The sequence below is a fragment of the Rasamsonia emersonii genome (assembly GCF_000968595.1).
Source record: "Rasamsonia emersonii CBS 393.64 chromosome Unknown ctg1118621760017, whole genome shotgun sequence".
Lineage (NCBI taxonomy): Eukaryota > Fungi > Ascomycota > Eurotiomycetes > Eurotiales > Trichocomaceae > Rasamsonia > Rasamsonia emersonii.
The window spans coordinates 134,030-161,533 of record NW_013563270.1 but is presented as its reverse complement, the minus strand read 5'-3'; the positions used below and the strand labels follow the sequence as shown (position 1 = coordinate 161,533).

The 27,504-nt window shown below is 51.0% G+C and overlaps 6 protein-coding genes across 6 annotated transcripts; 1 reads left to right on the top strand and 5 right to left on the bottom strand.

Moving 5' to 3' along the window:
* Window positions 1-1,125: 1,125 nt before the first annotated feature.
* T310_2226 (FarB protein) lies at window positions 1,126-3,742 on the bottom strand (the record flags this gene model as incomplete). Its single annotated transcript, XM_013474932.1, has 5 exons — window positions 1,126-2,017; window positions 2,078-2,697; window positions 2,757-2,837; window positions 2,895-3,196; window positions 3,304-3,742. The coding sequence occupies 5 exons, from the start codon at window positions 3,740-3,742 to the stop codon at window positions 1,126-1,128; spliced, it is 2,334 nt and encodes a 777-aa protein (XP_013330386.1).
* A 1,293-nt stretch (window positions 3,743-5,035) lies between these two features.
* Window positions 5,036-11,274, bottom strand: T310_2225 (6-deoxyerythronolide-B synthase; the record flags this gene model as incomplete). Its single annotated transcript, XM_013474931.1, has 5 exons — window positions 5,036-7,096; window positions 7,153-7,254; window positions 7,306-10,593; window positions 10,645-10,921; window positions 10,988-11,274. 5 exons carry the CDS (start codon window positions 11,272-11,274, stop codon window positions 5,036-5,038), a joined length of 6,015 nt encoding a protein of 2,004 aa, XP_013330385.1.
* A 1,931-nt stretch (window positions 11,275-13,205) lies between these two features.
* T310_2224 (Salicylate hydroxylase) lies at window positions 13,206-14,740 on the bottom strand (the record flags this gene model as incomplete). Its single annotated transcript, XM_013474930.1, has 5 exons — window positions 13,206-13,607; window positions 13,656-14,081; window positions 14,148-14,417; window positions 14,469-14,594; window positions 14,642-14,740. 5 exons carry the CDS (start codon window positions 14,738-14,740, stop codon window positions 13,206-13,208), a joined length of 1,323 nt encoding a protein of 440 aa, XP_013330384.1.
* Window positions 14,741-15,507: 767 nt separating this feature from the next.
* Window positions 15,508-16,845, top strand: T310_2223 (O-methyltransferase; the record flags this gene model as incomplete). The annotated part of the gene is made up of 2 exons (XM_013474929.1): window positions 15,508-15,756; window positions 15,811-16,845. 2 exons carry the CDS (start codon window positions 15,508-15,510, stop codon window positions 16,843-16,845), a joined length of 1,284 nt encoding a protein of 427 aa, XP_013330383.1.
* A 342-nt stretch (window positions 16,846-17,187) lies between these two features.
* On the bottom strand, window positions 17,188-19,976 carry T310_2222 (uncharacterized protein; the record flags this gene model as incomplete). The annotated part of the gene is made up of 6 exons (XM_013474928.1): window positions 17,188-18,835; window positions 18,873-19,058; window positions 19,184-19,199; window positions 19,485-19,498; window positions 19,634-19,726; window positions 19,885-19,976. The coding sequence occupies 6 exons, from the start codon at window positions 19,974-19,976 to the stop codon at window positions 17,188-17,190; spliced, it is 2,049 nt and encodes a 682-aa protein (XP_013330382.1).
* Window positions 19,977-25,226: 5,250 nt separating this feature from the next.
* On the bottom strand, window positions 25,227-27,437 carry T310_2221 (uncharacterized protein; the record flags this gene model as incomplete). The annotated part of the gene is made up of 4 exons (XM_013474927.1): window positions 25,227-25,772; window positions 26,366-26,810; window positions 26,881-27,106; window positions 27,164-27,437. 4 exons carry the CDS (start codon window positions 27,435-27,437, stop codon window positions 25,227-25,229), a joined length of 1,491 nt encoding a protein of 496 aa, XP_013330381.1.
* Between the last annotated feature and the right edge of the window lie 67 nt (window positions 27,438-27,504).

Here is a 27,504-nt window from a genome sequence, read left to right as displayed (position 1 = left end):
TTCCTGTAGTATTGGGTTTCTGCTTTCTCAGCCTCCTAAGCCTACTGCATGACCCATCCACATACTTCGTTGAGAACCACAATACGTAATTATCGGCATGCGCAGCTGCATCCCCCTTGTGCACGAAGAATGTGGATTGTATGGAGTAAAGAATGGCACTATTCCTCTTTGAATTGAAATCCCAGCCTTCAGCCTTATGGCAAGTTAGTGATTCGAGATGTAACGCGGGGTAGCGAGTTTGATAAGTTATCGCAAGAAGGGGCAGCCTCCACATCGTTACTACTGAAGACCGTCTAACGCTCAAGTATCTTAGTAACTATTCCCTGCATTACTTCTACTAGCCACTGGCGTAGAATATGAAAGGCAGGAAACTCTCGCTGGATCTGCACCACCTCTGTATTTATCCTTCTCATTCCGTGGTGCTGGAATATTTCAATCATCACTGACATTGCAAATCATGCTGACTATCTTTTCACTACTTTGTAAATACGCAACTATCTGGAGTAGTAGATAGATACATACCTTGCCTAATGTGGGATGTGGGGTTGTCAGGTTAGCATTTAAGGTCGCCCTTGTCCCAAGGACCTCTCTTCCATATTCAGCATATCAACTCACATCATATTTATAAGCTGGGAAAACAAATTTTTGGCCATTCTCACTCAGTTCGTAGATACATATATACACGCGTGACAACCTTGAATCGCTAGTCATGTGGCCCTGGCTAGTCACATGTTCCTCGAACCAGGGAGACCAACAGGGAAAGATCGTTCGCCTTCGTCCCTCTTCCATGCTCTTCTCCCATGTCCAGAATACAATTCCAACCATCTCTCGTTCCCAATACAGGCGCGTTTCCGCAGCTTGCAGGGCTTTGTTTTTATTGCTTACTCTACACTGACTCCAGTAAGTCAAGTATCGGCAATGTCTGAGTATTGAGAACTGTAGTCGTGGACGATAGGTTCGAATTCACATGAAAGACATTCATTTCACAGTAAGAACTTCCCATATGACCTGAAGGACCTGCTATTCTAACGCCAAGAACGACATACTTAAGAAACTGTACCCCAGTGAACGCCAGGTTCATCATTATATTCATGTTTCTCGTGTTCGTCTCCCGGTCCAAAATCGCTACTCCCCAAATAAAGGCAGCTGGATCAGAATGTCTTCGATTCTTTTCTGCCGCTTCCGTCGACTTCTCTCCTCATCATCCTCCTCTTCTTCGTGCTCTGTGGAGAAATGCTCCTGGTCACTGTCGAACCAGAAAACGGGCGACGTCCGTGACGTCGTGAGGGCGTCCAGACTGAAACCATTTCCATCGTTCTTCATCTCCAACGCCCTGAGGCCCGGAGATTTCACTGTCGACGACGATTTCGCCTCGATAAAAGATGGAGGACGTGGCGATCGGAACAGCGGAAACTCCTTCCCGGGAATGATAGGAAAATGAAGTAGCATCGACTCCTCCGTGAATGTCTCACCCGTCGAAAGGGCATAGTCCAGAATCGCCGCCAGGCGGAGGTAGACGGTTGGATGTCGATAGATTATGTCGGAGTAACTCGTCATCTCAGTCTTGGCGCCGGAAGATCCAGCCCTAGATCCAGGTCCCGGTGATGAACGGATAAGCAGCTCGCCTTGTGAGGACTCAAACGCCCGCAGCAGCCGATGCATGCAGTCCGTTGGGAAAGAGATTCCATGTCGCAGATTGCATAGCCGGCTGATCTCCGAGTAGAAGCGGAGCGACCGCTCATGACGAGCCTGGTCCGACGACGTGCCAGACAGACGAACGTTCAGTCGCAGGAATGCTTGCGGCAGGACGGTGTAGGCGACTGCACTGATAGGCAGATGCTTAGCTGTCCCAGTCATGATGAAGCACTTCACCTTGTCGGTAACGCTGGCAACGGCATCCATCAGCTCGGGCCGGCACTCCTCGAGTCGGCCGTGGTCATCGTCAGACTGGTCGTTTCGGCTCTGCTGGCACTTGAGGAGGAAGGTGACGTGATGGCACAGTGCCAGGCGAGCCGATCTAACAAACAGGAGATCAGTTTAATGCATCACCAAGTATCAACTGGAGGATCAAACTTACTGGTAATAAAGTGAGACGAGGTGTGTGTAGGTCGTCACGGACGAATGCGTGTCTGCCTCTCGTGTGGGCAGCCGCACCATGCAGTTCTTCTCCCAGAACTGCAGACGAGCCTTCGCGTCGTCACACCGCGCCAATGCCGACGGTGCATCGTCGATCGAGTACTGCAGTCCTGATGGGGGATAGACGATCATGACCAGCGTCGTCACCGCTGCGGCGAGCTGGCACAGGCTGGTAAGGATCTTACACAGTGCGGTCTTCGTGTCGGGGTCGTAAACCTCGGAGTGGTAGATCTCGTCGCCCAGGTCATCCATGTTGAGGCCCTCCTGGCTGAAGTCAAAATCGTCTGGCGTTATCTGGATAGACCGTCGCACGCCCAAGGCGATAATACGATCTCGGATGATGCAGCACCACCACAGCCGTTTCAGGTCCGACCTTTTGTACCGACCCTTCTCCGGCAGCCGGTAGTACTGATGGGCGTTGACAGCACGTGCTTGCTGAATCGCGACGGCCAACCAGGTAGAGTTGGTCAGCTGTTCAGAGTTGGAGAGGTAGTATGTCAGGAGCAACGTCGCCTGAGCGATTCGCAGTGGATCCTTTTCGACGCCAAAATCGTACAGCAGCTGCAGGGATTCATTAGCTGACATATCTACAATCAGAATAATAGACAGCGAGTGCATACTTTGGCACGCCGATAAAGGGCCTTGCGAAGTTCGACGATCGATCCGTATCCGGCGTTCTTCGCCACGTCGAATGGGATGAACTGCAGCGGTTAGCACATCTCCTAGCAAGTGTGCCTTGCCTGGTCGGGACGACATACGCTAGCGGCCGTGAACAGCATGGCCTGAAACAGAAGGAGCGAAAACTGATGATGGCTCTCATCGCCATCATCGCGGTACATGCGCCAGAATTCGGCCTCGTCAACAACGGGGAAGCACGGGTGCACGTATAGAAAGAAGTGCTTGACCAGACTGTCGAGGAACGGCCCAGCAGGGACATGCAGACTGCGTTGCGACTCGAGGTAGGCCACATCCTGCGGCTGGAGACGGCTCAGGTTATTCGCTTTGAGGAATGGATAGTACGAGAAGGGGAGGTGGCTCCAAGAGGGTAATTTTGATTTGTCTGCTACACATTAGCGAGGGCACGCAGACGGGAAAACAGCACGCTGATTTTTCATGGAAGGGATTGCTTCGTTTATTAAGGCATCCGCCTGTCGAAATGAAACTCACCTCGGACTGAACCGGAGTATGGCGTGGATTCGGCCGAGTGGGCAACATGGCCACCGCCATCGCTGGTCGCGGTACATGTACACTTACATGCACAATCTGACCTTGCCTTCATCATGCACGTCTTCTGCTGCTCAAGGGAGGATGCTGGCTGAACACCACTCTGTTGGTCCGGCGTGTCATGTTCGTTGCCCGCGAGGGGCGGAGGAGAAGAACTTGTCACGGTCGAATGTCTACCGTCGGTGTGGTCGATTCTGGTTCCCCCTCGGGGTTTGGTGACGCAGGCACAGCCGTCGAGACGGCAGTTGGTGCATGGAGGGCCATTGATCGCAAAATCGCAGCGGACCTTGCGGCGACGACAGGACATGCAGGCAACCTGGGAGCGTTTCAGCCGGCGAGACTGCCGGAGGGACTTGAAGTCCACATCGCGGTCGAAATTCATTGTGCATCCATAAATATATGGACAGAGATATGCAATTATGTTGTATAAAGTATGGTATCTTTGTCAGATACGCCGGTGGTGTTATGAATTCAGCAAAAGCAATTGACGATTTGCGCGCTGGAGGAATGACGATGGACAATCCAGGCTTATCGGGGAAGACGGGTTAATCTGGGGGAAATGTAAAGCACGCACTAACGAGACTTAGGTAAGCCGGGATGCAATCGCAGATCATTGGTACGAAATCTGACTGCGCAGAGTCTATCCAGGATAGAGGCACACTGGATGGTTCCTGAAGATCGAGCATACGCGTCGACCCGGTCTGGCCAGGATGCGTGGGACCAACAGAATTGTGCACGTACAGCCACAGATAACCCGTGCACAAGTGATCCATTTGCTAAGGTACCATTGTAGGCATTGTGATGCGATTCGATGATATCATCCGGATTCCGGACCAGCGGAGAACACCTCCGCATTTCCTTTGCCGGATTTACCCCGCACTTCTCCAGCTTTACCGAATTCCGCGGGCGGGAAGCGATTACCTAATCAGAAATGGGTGGGACATTGGAACCCGTTGTCTTTTGAGAGATCTTTGGCAAAACAAAAAAAATACTTGTTCCATTATCATGAAAAACAATAAGAGGAAGATAAAACGTCTGGAGAATACATACGGAATACAATTGTGGACCTATTATATAGAATATCTCGTTATCTGCGATAACCTGCCAGAGGAGATTATTAGATTAATGAGTTTTTATTTAAATTTTAATTTGTATTGAAATTTGGTCCCGTTGTCATCACTGTGACTATTATAGACAGTTTGTCTTGTCTCCATCCTTCAAGTAAATAGTATTCACAGTTAAATACTCCAAATAAAATATCTAGAAGTATCTCACCTGACCGGACCGGACCGGACCGGACCGGACCTGACGTTATGAACAGGGGGGTGGGGAAGAAAACTCTTTCTCTCTGTTGGTCGATCTGAATAAGATTGTGTCAACCGGCAGATATCAGTCAGACTAGGGGTTCACTAGATAACCTAGGTTTTTCTTTTGTGCCCCAGTCTGTTTGACAGATTGGCATTGGCTTTGTGATTAGGATTATATCTTCTGGATTATCTGAGTTTGGAGATGGTTGGTAAGAACAGCCTCCAATGTGTGTATATGTATATATCCCTCTGTTTCAATCGAAGTAACCAACGGAATGATTGTTTCTCCAGCAAATGAGATACTGTTGCTCCTAGGTGAAGACGAAAATATGTACAGTACAAACTATCACATCTGATACTACATCCACTCAATCTTGTGCAAGACATGCTCGCTTGATCTGCGAGCTCAACAACGCAGCCCCCTCTCCCCGCACGATCGTGAAGTGATTCGACGTCATCGCCCTCTCGATCGTGATCTCTCCCTCTATCAATCTCTCCCACCCCCTTGTTCCGAAATCTGTCTTGTCGTCCATCAGGAACCCCAGGTCGGCATCCTCCTCCGGCGTCAGTAAATGTCGGCCCGTGAAGCCCGCCAGGTTGTCTGTTCCCTTGGCGGCCCAGACAAGATACGTTTTGGGCGACTTCCCTGCTGGCAGCGGACTGGCCACGTAGCCGCGGAGATTTTCATTCACTGCCTGGAAATGGTCCATCAGCCAGGGCGGCAGCGGCCGGTCTTCGACGATGCCACCGGGCTCGTGGATCGTCCGCCAGTAGTCGAAGAAGGCCTGAGGGAGCTTTCCCAGGCCAATCGGACAGGGCGCATCGATCAGCAGCAGCGATCGCACTTCTTCGCCTGCCTCGAGCAACACCCGTGTCGCGTAGTGGGCGAATGCGCCGCCCGCGGACCATCCGCCCAAGTAGTAAGGGCCCTTGGGTTGTCGTCGACGAACCTCCGCGAGAAGGATGTTTGCGATGTCCTCAAAGTTTCCCTCCCAGTCTTTGGGATTCGTCATGTACGGACAGTTCAAGGCAATGACGGCGACGTCCTCATGTACACGCGGCAGGTGCATGTAGGAAGTCGCGGACCCGGATCCGTCTGGGAAGAGGAACATCGTCTTCGTATGCGGCTTCAATGTTCCCTGGAGGAGGATTGAGGTTGACACAGGTGCTTTCTTGGGGGAAGTACTTTCATGCTTGCCCTCGCCTAGACTAGTTTCGGCGGAGACAGACGTTGCCCGTGTCGATGCCGCCGAGCTGCTCGTTGGCGTGGCTGTTCCCGAGTGAGATGTAGAATCCTCCTGACCGTTGAAAAAGGCCTTGATCGCGCCGATTGAGTTCACTTCCATAAAGAAGTTGGCCGACAGATCTAGCTCCAACTCTTCGCGGAACCGACTCGCGATGACCAAGATGAGAAGCGAGTCAATGCCGATGTCCGAGAGGAAGTCCTCGTCCTTCAACTCGCCTAGGGCAATGCCAGATTCCTCCGCAACAATGGAGAGCGCTTTGTCTAGCTTTGAAGAATCACGTCCATCTTCACGCAAAATGTGCTCTTGGACCTCGACCACGGTTGCTGGCGTGTCGTTCGACAGCGTACTCGCTGCGGCATCTGTCTTCCGTCGGAACATGACGTCCATCAGACGGCGTGGGACACGTTGCGCTCGCACTCCTTTTATACAACCAATAACTTCTTTGCCTTTCATGATGGCAATGTCTCCCACAGAGACGTCTTTGTCCCGGGCCGTCATCTTCACGTAGGTCTCGTAGCGTTCCTCTGGCGTTAAAAGGTCATCAAGGAAGACACTATCCCAACCACGAACCACATAGACCTCCTCGTCGAACTTTGAGTTCTCATTGGAATTGAGAACGAAGGTTGCCAGTTGCAAGACCGAGTCGAAGACGCACGGATGAATCGTGAAGACGCCTGGAAGCCGATCGTCAACGGCCGACTGGACGAGTGCACTTGCCTCGAGGGTGGTCGAATTCATGTAGACTGCTTTCACGCCTCTGTGTGACGGATTATAGTGCGCAAGTGATGCTACCATTCGATAGGCCATGGAGGTCGTGAACCGTTCTACCAGACCGGATTCAACGCTGTTCTTCAGGGTCTCAATTTGAAAGCCTGTCTCGGCCATCTCCCGGCGGAGAGTCTCGCGCTCCTGTTCGCGGCTGGTGAAGGCAATAGTGGCTTTTGCATGCGTCTTGCTGATTTTGCCGTTGTTGTCAACAGAGCTGATTTGAACTTCTACTTTCTTTTCTTGCCAACTGCAGTTTGCCTCGATGCGGACGATCTGGGGTTCTGCGCTGTCATTTACAATTAGCGCGTCTTGCATATCCATATCCTTTAGTATCATCGCAGTGTCCGTCGTGTCATCTTGGAAAGATTGCAAGATCGCTTTCGCGCTCGTAATCGCCATGTCGGCGTAAACAGACTATATATTACAAGTTAGCTCACATCAAATAGTGATCGGTTTTTGTGAGAACTTACCCCGATGCAGACGGCCACGCCGTTGACTCGATGACCAGCCACCACTTGTTTGAGACTCTCCGATTGTAGATCTGAGTCCCAGACAGCATGGACGGTGTCACCCTACAGCGGAAGTAAGCACGGTGGCTTCAGGGAAAAGAATCGGCGTATTACCTTGAACTCCGCATGAACAGTCTTCTGGCAGCAGGTCGTTGCTATCTCCAGTTTCGATGCCGCGGCAGACGCTGTGATCGCTGGCAAGGGATCACCTTTGCGGAGAGACCAATCGTGTACATACTGGATCCAGTAGTTTTTCAGGTCCCATGCATAAGACGGGAGCTGGAGAACGGAGTACTCATAGTCTCTGTAGTACTGCGCCCAATCGATATTGCATCCAACACGATACGCAGTGGCAACGCTGCGGCTGAGTACCAGCCACGAGTCTTGATTCGGGTCGAGGGACGGGATAATCGTCGTTGGCCGCTCGATAGTACGCTGGATAAGTCGAGCAAGGACCATCCCCGGTCCGATCTCGAGGATGTGGCTCCGATCACTGAGGATTCCCGCTGCTTCACCGGCCTGAACGGCGCCAATAAAGTTCACAGGCTCACGACATTGTTGGACAAGATAGTCTTTGCTGATCTCGTCGCCCGCTTGGATGACTGCAGACAGCAAGGGACTCAAGATCGGGATTGTTGGAACTCCGAATGCTGATCCGTCCAAGACCCTCGAGAAGTGGTCGAGAATGGGCTCTAGTTGACTTGAGTGGAATGCATACGGAACCTTTATCCGATTGCATTTGATTCCTTTGGCCTCTAGTATTTGGGCTGATTCATCGATGTCTTCGTTCGCACCACTGACAACAGTCTCACGAGGACCATTGATGCAAGCAATCTCAACAGGGATCCCCTTCAAACTGGCGATAACTTCATCTTGCTGGCTGCGCACGGCAAGCATTGCATGCGTCCCTGCATGGCAATAGTCCTCCAGAAGCTGGGCTCGCTGACCACAAATCCACAGAGCGTCAAAATCAGAGAGCAGGCCAGCGCAGTTCAACGCCGCATATTCTCCTAGACTGTGACCAACCACTGCCTTCGGCGTAATGCCCCAGCTTCTCCATAAACGGGCCAGTGCCATTTGGAGCGATACCTGGGCGAGCTGCACCGTCGAGAAGGATGCTTCGTTAGCTGCCTCATCAAGGCCTCGCAGGTACGGCAGGATCGAACCAAACCCGAGGTTCTGTACGATCGCATCAAACCGATCGAGGTCCGAACGGAAGGTGGAATTTGTCTCATAGAGTTGTTTGCCCATCCCAGCGTGGTTCGATCCTTGTCCCGAGAACGCAAAGATCATCGTAGGTGGCCCTCGAACCTGTTTTGGAGGATTTGCAACATCTCTTTCCAGGCTCTGGCATAGCTCCTCAATCGATCGAACAGCGTAGGAACTGCGGAAATTGTAGTGCATCCTCCTCGCGGTGGATGTGTAGGCTAAGTCGGGCAGAGACACGCTGTCAGAGTTTTGAAGGAAATCAGCCATGGAGCGAATGTTGGCATCCAGGGCCGTCTGCGTCTTTGCAGACAGAGTGATCACATGCGCTGGACGCGTGTCGAGGCGATCTTTTCGAGCTGGCTGTTCCGGTGCATCCTCTATCAGGAGACAGGAATTACCGCCAGCAGCGCTGAAGTTGTTGATCAGTGCTCTTCGAGGTTTCCTGTTTCGGTGCCATGGCGTTGGCTGCATTGCAATTCTGACGCGCCGCTCATGAAGATCAGGCGGAAACGCCTGATTGATCCTTGTCTTGATGCCACAATGAGGCGGGATCTCGTTCTTCTGCATCATCAGCAGGACCTTGATCAGAGACGTGACCCCTGAAACCGATTCTCCATGTCCGACATTTGCTTTCACAGAGCCCACATACAAGTCATTATCCCGACTGCGAGGAGCACCCTGCGGCCACGGGGCGAATGTCTGTGAAACCGAAGCCATTTCTCTGCTGTCACCAGCCTGGGTGCCGGTTCCGTGCATCTCCACATAGCTGACTTCATTTGGATGAACACCTGCGTCTGCCAGGATTTTTGAAAACAGTGCTTGCTGTGCTCCAACGTGGGGCCGTGTGATGGATTCGGCTTCTGCAGAATGGTTGGTGGCTGCAGCCAGAATGCAGCCGTAGATCGGGTCATTATCAGCCTGAGCATCTTCCAGGCGCTTCAGAATCACGATTCCAACGCCTTCCCCGCGGCAATATCCATCCGCTCCGTCGTCAAAGGATTTGCAATTTCCCGTCCGTGACAGAAAGTGACCGCGATCCAGACCGGCGGTGACATCCGGATTCGTTAAGACGTTGGTCCCTCCCACGATGGCGGTGTCGATCTCCTTTCTCCAGAGTGCATTGCAGGCCAGGTGGATGGCTGCAAGGCTGGAAGAGCAGGCTGTGTCGATGCTGAAACTGGGCCCGCTAAATTTAAAATAGTAGTTCAGCCGCCCCGGGATGAATGCGCGATTTCCACCAGGGATAAAGTAGAAGTCGACATCTTGCGCACTGTTTGTCTCACACCAGTCGTTACTGGTGACGCCAATGAATACCCCGACGCGGCTTCTCATGGTAGAAGGAGTCGCATCGGGGACAAGGCCAGCCATTTCGACAGCTTCATATGCACACATCAGCGCAAGCCTTTGTGCCGGATCCATCTGAGGAGCTTCCCGTGGTGATATGCTGAAGAAAGAGCGGTCGAAGAGACCGGGATTGTTGAGCCAGCAACCCCATGGTGTTGCGCTGGTATTCTTGCCCTTTAACGTCGGGTCAACATGTGTCTTCACGTCCCAGCGACTAGGAGGCGTCTCAGAGCATGTGTCAACCCCGCGATGAAGCAGATCCCAGAATTCGTGGACGTTCTCTGCTCCTGGAAATCGACCTGAAAACCCAGTGATTGCTAGCTTCTGCTGTCTTGCAGGCTGTGAGCCGGCAGTTTGATTCAGAATGGCTTTATTCTCCAGATAAGTAACCTCAGCGACGCCGCTCTCCTGGATCATTGCAACAAGCTTGGAGCCCATGTTTGTGCCAATGGAAATAATCGTGCAGGGTTTAGCGGTATCAGGAAGCACAGTGTCTTTGATAGATGACAAAACTTCGTCTGTTGCCAACTGTTCCTGTAGGATGGCCTTGACAGCCATGGCAAGCAACGAATGCAAGGTCTGGGAAGGCACCGTCTTTCCATTGAGTCCTGAAAGCAAGGTGAACTTGGGACTCGCATCCGACAGGGTCGGCGGAAATGATCGGACAAGGCGGTCCACGTCACGGTCCGAGAAGATCGCAGATCCATAAAAGGGAGCGTGTACGGGCAGATAAGAGGCTTTCAGGTGATGAGTATCAACCAATTCGCGGAGCAAGGCCGGGCTTCCGCCGATGAGCAATGATCCTTGGAACACCGCGCACAAGTACGGTTTCGAACATGTCGGCAGACGCTGGGTTCACGGTTAACAAATCCATTCTGTGTTGGTGGGTATGGATTCAACCTTTTGGATAGAGAATTCCTTCAGCTGTTCTAGCACATCATCGCTCTCGTCTGTCTCGATCTGGACAATCCACGATGCGAGGCCCTTTCTGTTGACATTGATCTGATCCCCGGCGTTTGCGGCCAGGAGGCCGACTCGAAAGCCGATAAGGACCGTTTCTAGAGCGGCTGGCAGCAGTTTCTCCGGTGCTGGACAGCAGCTCACCACGGTGGCTGCCAGTCTTCCCGTGCCAAAACCGACTGTGTAGCCGACATCATCGCCATGCGAATCTCGTTGACTGGTTCGAGTCAGTATCTCAAGAGATGAAAATATGTATATGAAAGAAATGCGTCTCGAGTCTTACCATACGTAAAGTCCAAAGTGATGGAGACAAGAAAGAGCTAGGTGCAATGCAGGGTGAAGTGGTTTGGATGCACCGATCGACAAAAGATCCAGCAGATTCCCAAAGGAGGGCAGCTGTTCTCGTTGGGACCATGGCAGAGACTGGATCTCTCTTTGCAGAGACACAGTTGCTTGGTCTATCAGCGTAGCCAGCAGAGCGTTGCTCTTCACGAGCAGCAGGGCTCGCAGATCATCCTGGAAGTCGGCGGTCTGATCGCCGAAGAGATAGACAGAAAGAGAAGCAGCCATCGTGGCTCAGTCATGTGACTGAGAGAAGGCATATTCCTCTCGCCAGGCAATGAGTCTGGGTCGATTCTTATATTCCATCTAACAGCCCTTGTGACACATGCTTGATCAGTCATAACAAATGTCCAGCCCCCAATCAAGATATCTTCAACCGCGGCTTGTCGCAGTAGGATTGCCACCCTCAACTGCACCCCTGGGAGCAGTTCAGACTCTTTAGCCTGAATCCATGCTTCTCTGATCTTCGCGAACGATTGATACTGTATGAACACTCATAGAATGAAGGGCATCTATTCGATGACCAATCATAATGGTCTGCGTGCTCAATTGAGATGAGCTTCTGTCTTAAGACTTAGGCTAACCACCGATTGCTGATACCGCCCTAATTTTCCTAGCTTCTTTCCAGCAATAGCAGCTGATAAGCCCGTCATACCAAATTCGGGACTGTTCCAGGCCTTAATGCTATTGAGGTGGGTGCTCCGTCTTGGAAGGAAGGTAAGGCAGAGTCCACTTCTACTAAGTTACATCTAGGCCAGATATATTAACTATATATAAGTTAGGCAAGTCTAGAATGGAGGGATTTTTTTTTCTGGTGGAGAGAAGCAGACAAGATGCTGTCCCGGGTCCAGCCATGGCCCAAACAGGCTTTCATCGTTTACTAGAAGCCATGATTTCATACTCTGCATATGCGGAGTTTCGGTTGCGAAAACAAAGTGTATCGTGTTCGCACGGTTAGACAATAAACACGTTTCAAATACCTTAATTAATCAATTGGATAACATTACCGACGTAGATCTAGTTGAGGCCTAAATTTACAGATTGTTTCCTGTAAAACACAAACAATAGTCCTACAACTAGTCGCACTAGTCGTTACGCTATTTGTAGTTTCTAACATCATGAGGACTGCTTCTACTCAGAAACCAATTCCATACTGCGTCGTGTCGTAGGCATATCATGCATTGTCAAGGACGTGAATGTGACATGAGGATCGACGGCCCGGGGGGCGTCGAAGTGGATCATGGCCGATGATACGCGATGCCACGCGCGGATGACATCACGATGGTCGTATCAGCAGCATTTGTCAGAAGGAGCCGAGTGGGATAGTATCTCCGAGAGGGAGCAAGCCCTGCTGAGCCTATTCGAGGATCGCTAAGGGAGACCAGGAAGTCCACAGTTTACCTCTTTCGGGGTCGATCGCCGGCTGTTATTGAACGGCTCGGGAGGGAGTATTAGTGCTTCATTCGGCCCGATACAGTATCGGCGGAACTTGCCTAGCGTAGGGGGCATCGAATCCTTGTCGAAGGAATGGATGGACTGTGGGGTGTGGGGAGATTTAGAGGCTGGCCTCGATACCCGGTTAGGCAGTACGTGGACGATAAGTATTGCTGGTTAGCCCAGATAGGCAGTATGGGCATGGCTCCATCAAGAAGGATTCGACGGCTTCGACTTGAACGGTACCCACACCGCGTACCCGACAGGCAGATGATACCTACGGTGTTCGTTGTGCCTTGGTACTTTGTATAGCCAGCAGGATAACCTTGTTTGTTGAACATGAATGCCGAACGCCGCCTTTGTGGCATGTAACAGTCGTGTCCGAATCTTGCAAGCCAGTCCGATAAGGATATCAGCGCTACAATGTGGCAAAATGTCGGGGAGGGAAAAAAAAAGGCTTATTTTCATACCGAAAAGTTATGTGTACACAAAAATGTTATTGTTCTGGAGGAAAAAATAAATACGCTCACATATGTAGGATAAGGGAAGTGTTTACACAACGGTACTAAAAAAAAATATAAACTCTCATGGTATAAATTTCAATGACTATTTGCAAAAATATATATATATTGATTTATTTATGAGCATTTAAGATTAAGATATATTCTATATATTGATGGAATTCTATCTAGCCTCAGCCCCGTGAGTTAACAATAACGAATTCGTCATACGACCCCATTCACTGTTTCTTTCTCGTGGGAAACATCGTTCACGGTGGTGCCATTCAGCCTGCAGTCCTTTTGGGCCTCTTCCAGCGCCTTTCGAGTCTCCGCAAAGACATCGTAGCCGAAAATAAACTCGCGGAATGGCTCTGATAAAGGCCTGGAACCCGGCGGCGGCAGCGGTCTCGTCTCGTCCCAGAACGGACGGATCTTTTCCAGCATCCACGGATAGCCTTGCGGCCCCAGGGGCATGTTGGAAAAGACGTGGACCGGGCCGCATCGGCCCAGCCGGAGCTTCTCAAACTGCCTCAGCCGGGACGGCACGTCATCTTTGCTGGCTCCGGTAAAGAGGACCTCCAGACAGCCGGCGGACTCCATGGCGATCGATGCGCCCTGACCCTGGTGCTGCTCCTGGGTTAGCGAGGGTTTATATGTGGCCGTGGCCAGACTTACCGGCTTCATGGTGTGGGCCGCATCGCCGATGACGACAGCCTTGCCCCGGACGTAGTTCAGCAGCGGATCGCGGATCAGCAGGGAATGGGCGTGGACGTCGGTCTCGGGGGCGTGCTGGACGATGGCACGGATGCTGGGATGGAAGTCTCGGGTCAGGGCTAGCAGCTCCTCGCGCGTCACTCGTGTCTTCTTGCCCTCTGCGAGGCGCGGCGAGTAGATGTTGACGGACCGCGTCTTTCCTCCTTCGCACAGGTACGTCACGATTGATATGCCGGCGGGCAGGTGGTGCAGGAAGCAGATTTCCAGGTCCTCCTGGTTCTCGAACAGCGGCCTGATCTCGGGGTCCTGCATGATCTCGTCGTCCGGCACGAGATAGCGATAGAACGAAAGGCCCGTGTCCTGCAGCGGACAGTCCTGCCCCGTGACCTGCCCGAGAAAGCGGCACTGCCGTCGTCAGCTGAAACGAAGCCAACCGCGATGGAAAAGACTCACGTTCACCCCGTTGGCGATCACGACCAGATCTTTTTCAACCACCCGCCCGTCTTTCGTCTGGATCGTGCCCTTCTCGCAGTCGACCGCTTCGATGGCTGTCTCCAGGTTGACCTTGACCGGCAGCCCTTGCGTCGTCTCCAGAAGCCGGAGGAGCCCCGCGTGGACGTCCCCATGCCGGATAAAGCAGAATCTCGCGCCGTATTTCTCAGGCACGTCTTTTAACGAATTGTGCCAGGTCATGGAAGCGGTTTTCCCATCCAGATGACGCACCTTCTCACAGTCAACAGCGCCCCAGACCTACATGAGCCTGCTGAAACATACTTGGAATGCTTCAAGGCCACCAACCGCCATCAGATCCAGTCCCCAGCGGTGGCACACTCGCTCGCCATTCGGGGCGATCCCCAGCGTGATGCCAGCTTCATTCGTTAACGCGGTTCTCTCAAACAGCTTCGCAAATCAGCCTCTGCCTGAGTCACACAGAGCGACTGGCTTACTTCGACCTGATGGCCGGCCCTCTTCAGCGCGATGGCGGCCGAGAGTCCTGCAAGCCCTCCGCCAACAACCCCAACTTCCAATGGACTTTGTCCTGCCATGATATACGTACAAAGACAAGAGTTTCTGGTATTGATCCTGGAAATTCTGAATAAAAAACGAGTTATTCAATCTGATGGACGTGCAGGTCAATTCACCTGTCTGCTGCTCCCTAATGTAATGTACCGGACGCAAATGGTACTATACGAGTCAATTGCGTAACGTGAAATGAGGGATTATTTCCAACTTCACCAAGAGATTGATAAGGACAGCGCCACTGATGTGTCAGCTCCATTGGAGGTGTGGGATTGATTTGTTCTCCACCTAGCTTCAGCCGCTGGTGTTTCATTCTCTCTTTGGGGTCGAAATCGATAGCTAGGTGAGCTGTTCGACCCGACAGTCGAGACCCCGGATTGGCATTGCACGTCTCGTCATGACGAGCGATAAAAAGGATGAAAAATTGCCTGATTGGTGGACGATTTAGACAGTGACGATCTAGGTGGGAGGATTGATTCCCTGGAGGCGCTAACTAATTATCGACGAAAATTGCTTCGCAACGGCCGATCATGCGATGTAACGGCACAGTTAGCTACACCCGTCACGTCATTCCCCATCGAGCACTATTCCCGGTCCAACAAGAGAAACCAAATACCAGACTCAGAGGTTAAGGATAATGGGGAAACACGTACACGAAGAACAGAAAGCAACCGGACGAAGAGGACTTTCTCCGGGCTTCGAGATACCAACACAAGAAAGTAAAAAACACCTGGATAGCCCGAAGGAGATATTTACCAATTCCTAAGACCCCTATCACAATCCCCGTACAGCTATGGCAACACCACCAACAGACCTCGTGGCGCTGGCGGCGTCCTGCCTGGACGCGGCCAAAACCATCACGGCCTTTTTGGAGGCTAATGGCAGTGGCCAACTCGCTTTTGATCCGCAGGCTCTTCCCCGGTTTCCTCCCTGTGACGAAGAAACAGAGCGTGCGAGAAGCACCCTTCGAAATGCCGCGCGCACCATGTACGATCTGGTCACCGGCCCCGAGGAAGGTCTGATGGAGTCGTCGTTGACATCGGTACGCAGCAGTCATATCAGTCAAAACCGACGGAACAACGCTGACTGATAACAGCTTCATTACATCAACTCCATGAGATATATCTGCCACTTTCGAATCGCGGATTTCGTTCCGGACACGGGAGACATCGACTATCAGTCGTTGGCCAAGGCCGCGGGAGTCGATGCTGTTCAGTTGAAACAGAACCTGCGCTTCGCCATCACGAATCGAATTTTTTGCGAGCCCACTCCAGACCATGTGGCTCATACCACCGCATCCATTTTATTGAAGGGAGACAGTCCAATGGGACCCTCTGTGCAATGGCTCACTGAAGACTGTGCGCCCATGGTCGCCCATCAGATCGATGCGATCGAGAAATGGGGGCACGGGTCGCAGGAGTTCAATCAAACCGCCGTCAACTATGCATATGGCTGCGATGGTCCATTCTGGGAATTTATCGGGAGTGATCCCGTTCGGGAGCGACGCTTTGGAATGACGATCAAACGCGTCGCTCACCAGCCGGCATCGTCGCTCAAACACATCGTCGCCGGGTTCGACTGGAAGTCCCTCGGGAAGGCGAGCGTAATCGATGTGGGCGGCCATATAGGCGACTCAGCCGTGACGATTGCCGAAGCAGCGCCAGAGCTGCGGCTGATTGTGCAGGAGAGACCAGAGGTGGTGGCGATGGCGCAGGATGCTAAGACTACAGTTGTCCCTGCAGAGCTCCAAGATCGCATTTCGTTTGAGGCCCATGATTTCTTTCGACCGCAGAGGACTCCAGCAGACGTGTATTTCTTCCGCAAAACGTTGCTCAACTACACTGACAAATACGCCACTCGGATCGTGCAGGCGCTTGCTCCGGCTGCAAAAGCAGGCAATCGACTCGTGATCATGGATTTCATCCAACCGGACAGACCTGTGGAGGCGACCGTTCGAGAGCGATATTTTCGAGCGGTGGATCTGCAGATGATGCTCTACTACAACTGCAAATACCGCACCTTGGACGAGTGGAAAGCGTTGGTGTCTGCCAGCGATCCTGCTTGGGAATTTGAAAGAGCAGTGACACCGCCGGTGAGTGCTCTGGCGGTGATCAGCTTTATTCGAAGGTAGTCTAACGATGAGCGACCTGTATGTAATTAGAGACTAGAGGGAATTTTCGGTTTGAAAGTCTTTGGTGGGAACATGAGAATATATAACCGATTTATCAACCAGTATCCTGACATGCAGCATCTAATGTTTCTGTGTCATGCATTTATTGAACATTTTATGCCCCGTTTCTTTCTTTCTTTAATCGGTGTTGAAGTCCTACCGCCAACTGCCTGGAGTCGGATTTTAGAGATAAATAGAAGAAATATAAGCGGAGAAAACTGGCATCATGCATGGCGTAACTGATCTATCTACGTATGTCTTACAAGCATGAATGTACAGTATACATACATAGCAGCGCAGCCTTCACTGCGACTGCAGCCGGCCCAACTCGATCTTCATCCGCAGCTTCTCAACCGTATGCTCCAGCTCCGCCGTCTCGTCCTCCTTGCGCCTCAACTCCTTCCTCAACTCCTCATTCTCGGCGCGCAGCCGCTCGATCTTGACAATGAAGCGCTCTCGGTGGCGCAGCGCGCCTTCGAGTAGCATCTCGAGGCTGCTGGCGTCCAGGTCGCGATGACCAGGACTGGCGTTGCCGGATGTTGAGAGGTTATGATTATTGCTACTTGTTTTCGCTGGATGCTCCGGCTCTGAACTGCTCGCCAACAGCGCCGCGTGGGCGCGCTCCAACTGCGCCCTTAGATCTGTGTTGGCTCGCTCCAGCTCGAGGACCTTCTGCTCCATGGCGGCGAGCTTGGCTGCGCGCCAGAGGTCGCTTCCTTCGGAGGACCGCGAGAGGGATAGGCGCTTTGGCTGCACCATCTTGTTTGGTGTGGTTCCTGCGGTTGTTGTCATTGCTGAGGACTGTTGTTGTTGTTGTTGTTGTTGTTGTTGTTGTTGTTGTTGTTGTTGTTGTTGTTGTTGTTGTTGTTGTTGTTGTTGTTGTTGTTGTTGTTGTTGTTGTTGCTGCTGCTGCTGCTGCTGCTGCTGTTCAGGTTTTGCAGATGACCACGTCGCCTGCGCAAGTTTGTGTCGCAGTTCAATCACATTCCGCAGGTCGTCGTCGCGCAGTTTGCGCATCGCCTCGTGTTCGTGCCGTTCGTGGGCCAGCATGTCGCGGACTCGGACGAGGTTGGCGACGTCTTCGTCGCGGAGGGCGAACAACGCCTCGTGGCGTTGCAGCCATGCCTGCTTCTCGGACTCGAGTTCTGCGACTCTTGCTTCGAGTTTCTGATACTCTTCGGCCATGATTGTTGGTTGATTTCTTTCTATTGCGGAGATTTTTGACAGCAGTGATAGGAGCTGTCGCTCCAAGGGTCCAGGTGATGATGATTTTGTTGCTGACTGCTCCTGCTCGCTGGCTGCAGTACTAGAGGTGGAAATGTGCGATTCATCGTTCTGCAGCTCCGGACTTGTTGTCTGCACAGGAGGACTCTCGAACACGGCCTTTTCAACGACCTTGGGAGTCTTCAGATCTGGTTCCATGGCGGAATACTCCTCTGCAAGCGTTAAATGTGAGTTGTCCGTCTCGCCCGAGATCGATTCACGGCCATCTCCCTGCACTTCGCCGTCGGCTTCCTTGTCATGGACCTGGACGAGGCCGTGCTGCTGCTCCGGTCGCGGGAAAGACGGTATCTGCCAGGCCTCAATACGACAACGCGGCGATTCTGTCGTCATTCCGTGATCATTTCGCTCTTCTTCCTCTTCTTCCAGCGCTGCGGACGACTGGCGCGACGACGACGATATCGACTCCGACCGGACAGCCACGGACGATTGGATGGAGGTTCGGGAACGCCTCTGCTGCCTCCTGGTCATCCACATCTCCGTATCAGGCGGGAAGGATTTCGTCTCGAGGGCATTTTCGTCGTGCCGCATGGCCGAGCGCAAGTCGATGTTTTTGGCGCTGGAGCGCGTTGACGATGTCGGACTGTTGGGAGCCCACATGGTGAGTGATGTCGGGCAGGTTGGAGGATATTCAATGTGGTGTCGACTGGTAGGTGACGAGATAAGATACCTGAAGAAGGGTTTCCCAGGTTAACACTGAGAAATACATAGAATTTATAATACACCATTCCAAAGGACTTTCACAGGGGACGCAGTCCTCGAGACCACCATCTTGCGACGCGCCAACGCCAGGTCTCACGCCGTCAAAAACGAAGGTTTCAGAGGAAACGTTCCAATCGCGCTTCGACCACATACGGAGTACATTTCGGTGTCTGGGCATAGTTTCCTCTTGTCTGAAAAAAAATATTATATTTTGAACTTCTGATCAAGCGCTGTGGCTGGTTGTGCGACACTCGTGCGGATGTCGATGGTGTTGGGGTATTGCATGGTGAGACGGTCCTGCGACGGTGGTACTTACACCCCTGTATCAGATTCTGAAGTGGGAATCAGCAGCGCGTCTGTCGGTAAACTGAACTATTTGTTTTCCCTTCTGAAGATAAGTCATCTAGTGGGGAGAAGCTGAAATGCTGAAGGAAAAAAAACGAAGATCGTGTGCACGACGCTAATAATGCACATATATATCGTAATCTTTAAATGTCAAAGCCTCGCCCAAAGAGGATAAAAAAACACGACAGAATTGACTCTGCAACCAACACCTTGTTGATATCGAAATTCTAAATTGCTGCTGATATAGTAACACCAAGACTCCTATTAAATACCATTCTCATGGCGTCTAAACCAACAACAGCATATAATACTATGGTTTGTGGAAATTATGAAAATACCATTCAGTATTGAAAATCTAAAGTATGTTTAGGATGAAAACCAAAAATTGACCGCCAAATGCATGCTTTCTTTGATGACACACCTCATAAATAATATCGTGGTACCCTCCCCCCTGTTGGAAGTGACGATAGCCACTTCATTAGGATAGCAATAGTGCTCTCTTGTTGTCCAATCGCTGTATACAGAGTAGGCAAGAATGACAGTCTACTAAAGCAGACTTCTCGGAGATGCCTCACTTCCAGCGACATTACTTGAGTCCAGGTTGCTGCTCCTCCCGTATCCTATAGGCAAAATGGCAAGTCCAAGCGAGCTTTGAGCCGACGCGCCCTGTACCCTGTGCAGAGGAACGGAAATCCTGCGAGCCCTCGAACGGGCGGGTCGACTCGTCGCAGCTCAATAGCACGTGCCGTCAGTGGCGTTCGCATCGCGGCTTAATTGAACCTCGAATGCAGTGCAATCTGCAGCTGGACTCTTTTACTGATCCTTGATGGTGTTTCTATAATGCAGGACTACCTATAGGCCTGGAGGTAACGTGGGATTGTTTTGCTAGTAAATTTCTCTCTACTCTTGTCACTGCTAGGTTATTTAGCGTCCCGACAAGGTGTATGGCTCCGGCTTTCCAATGGCATTTGTCAGTGTATATCAAGCAACAGGTCACAGTCATGAAGCAGGATAAGCAGGATATCAAACGCGTAACCCAACCAACGTCCTTCACTACACTATCCAACTCGTGAAGAGAAACTTGGTAATGACATTCTTCAGCAGTCTTGTTGCCGAAGATAGATTCCTTGACAAAAGCTAAACGCGTCCGATACGCGTGGAAGATGGAAGTTATTAGGGCCGATATTCAAGACCTCTGTCCATAATGATCCTGAAACTCATGTAAACAAAGAAGATGATGGGAGTTCTCTGTTTCCTAATAACGATAGCCAAACACTTCATTTCCGATGGTAAGAATAGTTGAGTGAGCGATGTGAGGTTGATGTCCGGGGGAGCCGAAGTCACATGAGCTGGATCTAACGAATTGACAACCTGCTCTGGATTTCGCCCTCAGAAATGGAACAACACCGATTTTCTGCTGGTGAGAAGGTTTGTATGCTTTGAATCAATAACACACCTCGCCAGGGGGTATGATTGCAGAGCGCGGTTGCTGCAGCAAGGCACAATAAGGCTACCAGAATGAAGGCAACCTGCCAGACAAATGCTGCCTGCAAGGCAACCAGCTAACACCCTGGTCTGCAATCTTATCATCATCCTCTCATAATGTGATACATCATATTCTGCCATTAAGAATTCAAAAATGCAAGAAATAACGTGATTATGTCGATCCACTTCAGAACCCAGCCTCCCCAGTGTAGCGGAACAAGATCGGCAAGTGAGATAAGACCGAGATTATTCCACTGCAACTTGCGTGCTTAAAACACAAGCACTTACAGTGGAACATGCAGGTGACTGTGTATTGGATCTGCAATGCAAGCGCCCTTGCACTGTCAGCTGAAATGCAGAACTAAGCAGAGATTCAACCCTCCTAATCTATGATTTCACTGCATGCTCCTTTCGATCCTTCTGGCTATAGTGCAGAACTGAGACGACGTGGAACACGCACTGAGATGATAGTCACGCAAGCGTCATCCTCGAGAACCCAGATCCAAACAAGCTGAATCTTATTTCGAGTCATCTACTACCTACCTAAAGGCTAAGTTAGTGCTGTATGCGACGAACTGCAACCCATGATTGCGGCTGACCTAGAGAAAATGAAATGATCGTTGCTAGATCACCAAGCAGTATGGACCCCGGGAAACGTAACTCTGAAGGGACCGGCGGATGGCAAGTCCAACCTCCGGATTACAGTCGTCACCTCCTCCACGACCCTTTGTCATTGTTCCACATTTTTGTTTTCATCAGCCAAAGACTGGGGGCATGGAAGTATTGAGGGGCTGTTGCTGCTGATTAGTTCAAGTTTGCCAACTATAATCTCTCAGATATATTGTTGACACATGCTCCAAAACAATCAAGCTTGTCTAGGAAGAGGCGCAAGTTAGCATGGAACCAAAATGAAGAGGGCTGACCTCTACTGTGCCCAAGTTCTTGCTGTTGTTTAATGGTCACTATGGAGATGATTAGCTTTATGCTGTCCTACACGGGGAAGTCAGGATGAGTGACCCGATTGCTCCAGAATCTTCCTGGGCATTGTGCATAAGCCATCGCAACCAGCTGTAAAGAATAGGTGGGGTTTAGTTAGAGCCACGACAGGAAGGACAATTCGCGAATAACATCGATTTGTTCTTACTATTTTCACGTTGCCAGGTTGATACGGGTCATAGTCCCTCGAAACTGCTTGCCACGAAACTGGTCTCCATTCGTAACATAGGAATAATAATGCTCTGGAGAAGGAAGCCAAAGAGTTCGATTTCGGCATGGGGGTGTCCTACAATGCCTCATACCTCTTCTTACCGCACTTCAACCCTCATCTGGCGCGCTACCTTGTCAGACTAGGAGTACTAACCTGACATTACGGAGGCCTGAGCGCTGGAGATCGCACGGAGAAACCGATTCCTACATGGCGACTTTAAAACGGTCAAGATAGGTTAAAGTTTGGCATCATTATCGCTTCTGTAATATGGCTATCTCATTAAATTAGCCATTTGTGAGCAAGAACAGGTTAAACTTACGTCGGAATATGTACCCAGAAACGCTCTATGCCCACTTCGTTTCACTGGAACTGATTGGCGATGATCGCCCAGCGGCGAGACCAGGAGTGATTTTCCCTCTAGATCTATCTACCTACTCCGTAGGTAGAGAGAAGCACGCTAATTATCGATTCGTTGAACCCCAGAAATATGCACCGGAGATATTCTCCACTGGTACCTGACAGGACACCCCACTTGTTTAGTGCTGTGGATAATGTGCCGGAAGTCTTCCCTGTCCCCGGCCGGATTCACGATTGCCTGGTGCCTGGCCAATAGATGCTGGTAATTTCCCAGGCTCTCCTCGTGCCATGTAGCCTTCTCGACTAGTCGTGATAAGACTCTCTCGCAGGGCCTCCACAGAGATTCACTTGTGAATGAGGGACGGTGCTGTGGGGTAAAGATCACGTTTGGATTCGATTATAGAGGGATTGTCAATGGCGATCACTACCTAGCTCGCCATTAAAGACGATGAGTCAAGCTGAATTTGCAAGAAAGTGGAGAGGGAGGGGTGGATACTCCGTACATACGATATACCACAACCGGACACATAATACCATTGTCTTTGTATCGTTGACTTGAGGCGCTACACATGCCATGTGATCTGATGCATTACCACGAGCAAGATCTTTCCTGGGGGTAGGAAACGGTTTGCCGCAAGGATTCTTAGATAACAGGCTTGCAATGCGACAAGGGTCCGTTAGCGGCACATATCATGAGATGACATGGGAAGGTGTTCTTGCGTTCGAGATTGCAGCTACTCAGATGACTCACTGAATGCCAATAATGAGTCCTGCAGAACATGGATCCCTCCGCAACAGCAAGGCCCGACCCGGCGAGCCTCGAAGGCACGGGATCGACTGCGCACCGGGCCGCAACATCCACCGCTACCTAGTAATTTAGATTAGATGCACGCCTCTTACGTGATAGTGATTGTCTCTAGACAGAAAGTTCAGTCATGTCGTACATTAACATTACTTGTCGACAGAACCAAAATTCGAGTAATGCTGGTGGCGTGGAAGAGTGAAATTGCAACCGCACGACCAAGTAATTTAAGGTATCCAATGTTAGATCGGAGTCATATCAGTCGTTGCAGAAGGCCCTAATTATCATCATGGATTATTCCCAGGAATTTTGGAACAGGACCCGAGAACCGGGATTATCTAATTACACGGTGGAGAGATGTTGTTGGCATCGAAAACTCCTACTGGTAGCTGTTTCCCCCTGTTCCCTGTACTAAGGGCAGGGTGGTAATAATCACTCGAGTTGATAGGTCCCCGCTGACGTCGTCCTACAGGAGACAAGTTCGAATCTTAACGTTTGATAAGCTTCATATTGTGGGACAGATTAGCTGAAGAAATAGTGCTGTGCCTTGGCATAATTTTCAGTCAACGACGTGGAAGACGAGCAGCGTCCATTGTCGGCAGGTCCCATGTGGAATGGCCGGCCAGGGCCCAAGTAATTTCTTTTGTCCATCACCGGACTCGTAAAAATATTTAAACATCACGGAGGAGCCTTCAATAGGTCTTCTCTTGCAATAGCCAGCCCGGCCGATACCATCTCACCAAGATCTTTCTCAAAGCACTAAAAAGTATCAACGAAGCTGACAATGCCTGCGTCCACCGACCATTCCTCGACTAAAGCCAACAAAGGGAGTCAATGGTTCAGAGATGTCCCTCTGCGCTCTAGATGATGCCGTTGCTAACAGGATATAGTGGCGACGGGGACTATGCCAACGGCAGTGGTCAGGGTTCGTCAAGTACCTCAAACAATGCTAGGATTCAGTTGGACCATGAACATGACGTCCTATCTTGCGGAGATTGGTCTCTCGGGTCCCTTTCAACCCAGCCAGGCCACTCAAGTGACAAGAACCGGTTTATTGTTTCCAAGGGTAAAAAATAAACTTGGAACTCGCACAGCAATGGTCCAGTAAGACATCACCATTCCTCGCCCCTTATTAACAATTCATCGTACCAGACAGATGGAACTTAGTTGCGCTGACAGGAAATAGCACCAAGCTATCGTCACCCTGTTACGCCGCAACCGACACCACCCGTTTTCAGATTTGGTGACTTCGTACTTGAGCGCGAGAGCAGGCCACCTGTTGCTTGTTAAGGATAGCTGATCACGACTAAAATTTTAAGAATTGCAAAACTGGATGTTGTGGTTAATCAATTGCAGGGAACGGTGGCTAGCACGTTCCCTGTCAGTGATCATTTCAACAACATCGAGCCTGTATTGCCAGAGTATAGCGCAAATAAATTCACTTAACATGTGATGCGCGTTGTTCAAACGTCTGTCAATCTCATGATACCCTGATTGCGTCGCATGAGCTAGGATTTCGAGACCTTCCCTGCTAGCTTGTCGTTTCCTGGATCTCTAGGTCTCTCGGCCTATTATCCAATCTCATTAATCCTTCGTATTTCGAGCAGAGTGGAGCCCAGCTCGAGTCCAGTATTATCATCCCCAAACGTTCCCGTTCACAGCTTAAGCTGCAAACGATGTGGGCGCAACGCGACAGGACCCAACGGTTGGATGTCTTCGACTAACTACGAGAGCAATGTCCTGGACCGCCAAGTTAGCTTGTTCCCATTATAAATGAACGGCAATACTTGAGCATATCCAATTCAAGGGCAGTCAGAGAGAAGATTACGCTCGCCATGGCCGTACACTGACTCCAGCAGACAGTTGCCGAGGCGAACTGAGTGCATGGAGAGGTATGGCATCCGACTAAGGATGACGATACAAGGATTCTCATCATTTATTGAAACAGGGAGAATCAAAAAGAATGATGATGAAACTTACCCGTCCTTGAACTAGGAATATCCACCTTGGGAGTTTCACACCATATTGGAAGTCACTATAAGATGACGCCGGAGGTGGATCTCTGGACTGTCCGTTGCGGCATCAAAACGAGGATATTCTGGAAGTGGACATTCAGGGCACAACGCGCTACAGACTGGATGGTGAATTTTTCATCACACGCGTCTAGTCGTCATATGAAATGATCCTTCGTCCAGAGAAACTAGGATGGTACGACGATGGGCCCACACGTGGTGCAGACCTCTGGGGAGTCTCCTCCTCGTCATATTGCATATCTTCATAAGTTACATCGACGTTCTTCGCGTCATTTGCTCCGGTCTTCGTCCTCTTTCGTGTCGAGCCATCTGCGTAACCTGTCTTCCTCTTCATTAAGTTGCCTCTTTCAATCTGATCAGATGACATCGGAGGCTCCGGAGCGGCGGGTGAAGAATCTGAGTCGTGAGGTTCTGGAGGCTTGGGATTTTCTTCGCCGTTGCGTTCCCGTTTCCGTTGCCTCTCTCGTAGAAGGGCGTGAATCTCGCTATGTCGAAAGATCCTGATCTGCTCATCGGTGAGTGTTCTCTTCACACCATCCTCATAGTATCCAAGTCCATCAGAATCTTCGTCTTCTTCCACTAGATGATCTTCGTCCGGAGGCGCGAATGAGTAAAGTGGCACTGGGTACGGCACGTCATGTGGGAAGTGTTTGGCCTGAAACTCAAGGAGATCATCCTGGGCCACTGAATTCAGCAGACGGTCTTAAAGAGGAGAAAACTCGACGCACTATGGTTACGGTTGGGATCCGAAGCTGGGCCATTGGCGACCTCTCAGCGAACGCGTGCAAGCAGGAACGGGGCAAGGGCAGGTGTCGTAAAGAGCACCACTTCTGCCAAGACAACAGGATGTGCTTATTCCCATGAGATAAGTAGGCGTCTCCTAGGAGAAGAGCTTGATGAAATGCATCGAATTATCGCCACGCGGGGATGAAGCGCGCTGTGTACAAGGAGAGTGCGCGTGTTGACAAGTGAGAAAACAGAGTTGAGAAGCCCAGCGGAGCTCTAAGTAGGCCCGCCAACACGGCCAATCAATCCGCGTCGGGTCCTTGCCACCACAGCGCACTCGCCATGACCGTCGAGTAAACATTGCCTGATTCCCATACGACACTGAGCAAATGCAACACATAGTATGACTAAGGCAGTCTGCAGCAGCAATGAAGCAGTCCTTTATATTATCTTTTTTTTATACTTGACTGGTTTCCTGGCTTCTAGCGCTAGAACTGCACGAAGTATACCTACTCAAAGTCCCCTGAAGCCGCTGGTCTCTACCTTTCGCCCAGGGAGAGCCACGTTTAGGACTGTGTTTCCGATCTTCGCCTTGACGCTGCTAAATGAAACTTTCAGGGTATTGAGGGGTCGGAGGTCTACATCTGCGACCCTCTTTTTGTCTTCTGGTGACGGTTCGTGTAAACACCAGGCAATGGATATGTGAAAGCAGTGCGAGTAATCTACAGCAGAGCTTTCGGAGGTTCTAGAGGGCTTTTCGGCCTGCTTATGGCCTCGTGTACCGGTTTTCTCCTTTCTACCCGGCTGTGACGATGTCACGGCCTCCTCATAAAGGGGTGGCTGACCAAATGCAGCTAAAGAGCGGTTTGATATTCGCAGCAGGCGGTTCAACCCATCGTTTTCTGGCCTCTTGACCCTGACAACCAAGAACCATCGTGTCCGTTCGTAGTTCGAGACCCAATCCAAACCATCCGGCACCACTTCGAACCTAGGTATCCATTAGACCTTGTCAACACAGGCCTCTCATCCACACACGAGTTGTCATCCCATAAACTTACGGACAAACCTCAGACTCCTCAATCGCGTGTGAAAAGAGCTCCGAAAAGGGCTGTTTCTGTTCTGTGACCAATACGACGGGCCGCGACAGGCTAATGTGCAGTGGCAGTTGAACCCCCAGGTCACTTTGCAGGAGACTATGGATCTGCCGTTCACTGTCACCGAGGTTTGCCTTGCATTGGGAGAGAATTCCGTCCAGGACGCTCAGCTCGGTTCGTGACGGATACCCTTCATTCCATCAGTTGATGCCGCAGAAACCGTAGCAATTTGATGCTGCTTGCCTACATTCGAGGTAGATGTGGGTGGGCCAGTTCCCCTCGACGTGGGGAATTACACGCTTTCGGCCCCCATGGAGACTGGGATCGTCGCGCACACTCACGCGAGTGCTCGAGGCATAAAGGTCGTGGAAAGTCGACGGCAGCGGAGGAAGAGAGGCGTCGCGATCGACAGTCTTCGACGTATCCTCCTCTCGACGGATTTTCTTCTTGGCTGGAACCCTCGTAGATGGCTCGTCCTGTTCTGTTTCTGTCTCAGAGTCCGAGTATTGGACAAGAGCCATTACACTGAGTAAGGCATCAAGCAGCAGCCACCTAATCCGGGAAGACTAATTACCTGACGTATGCTAG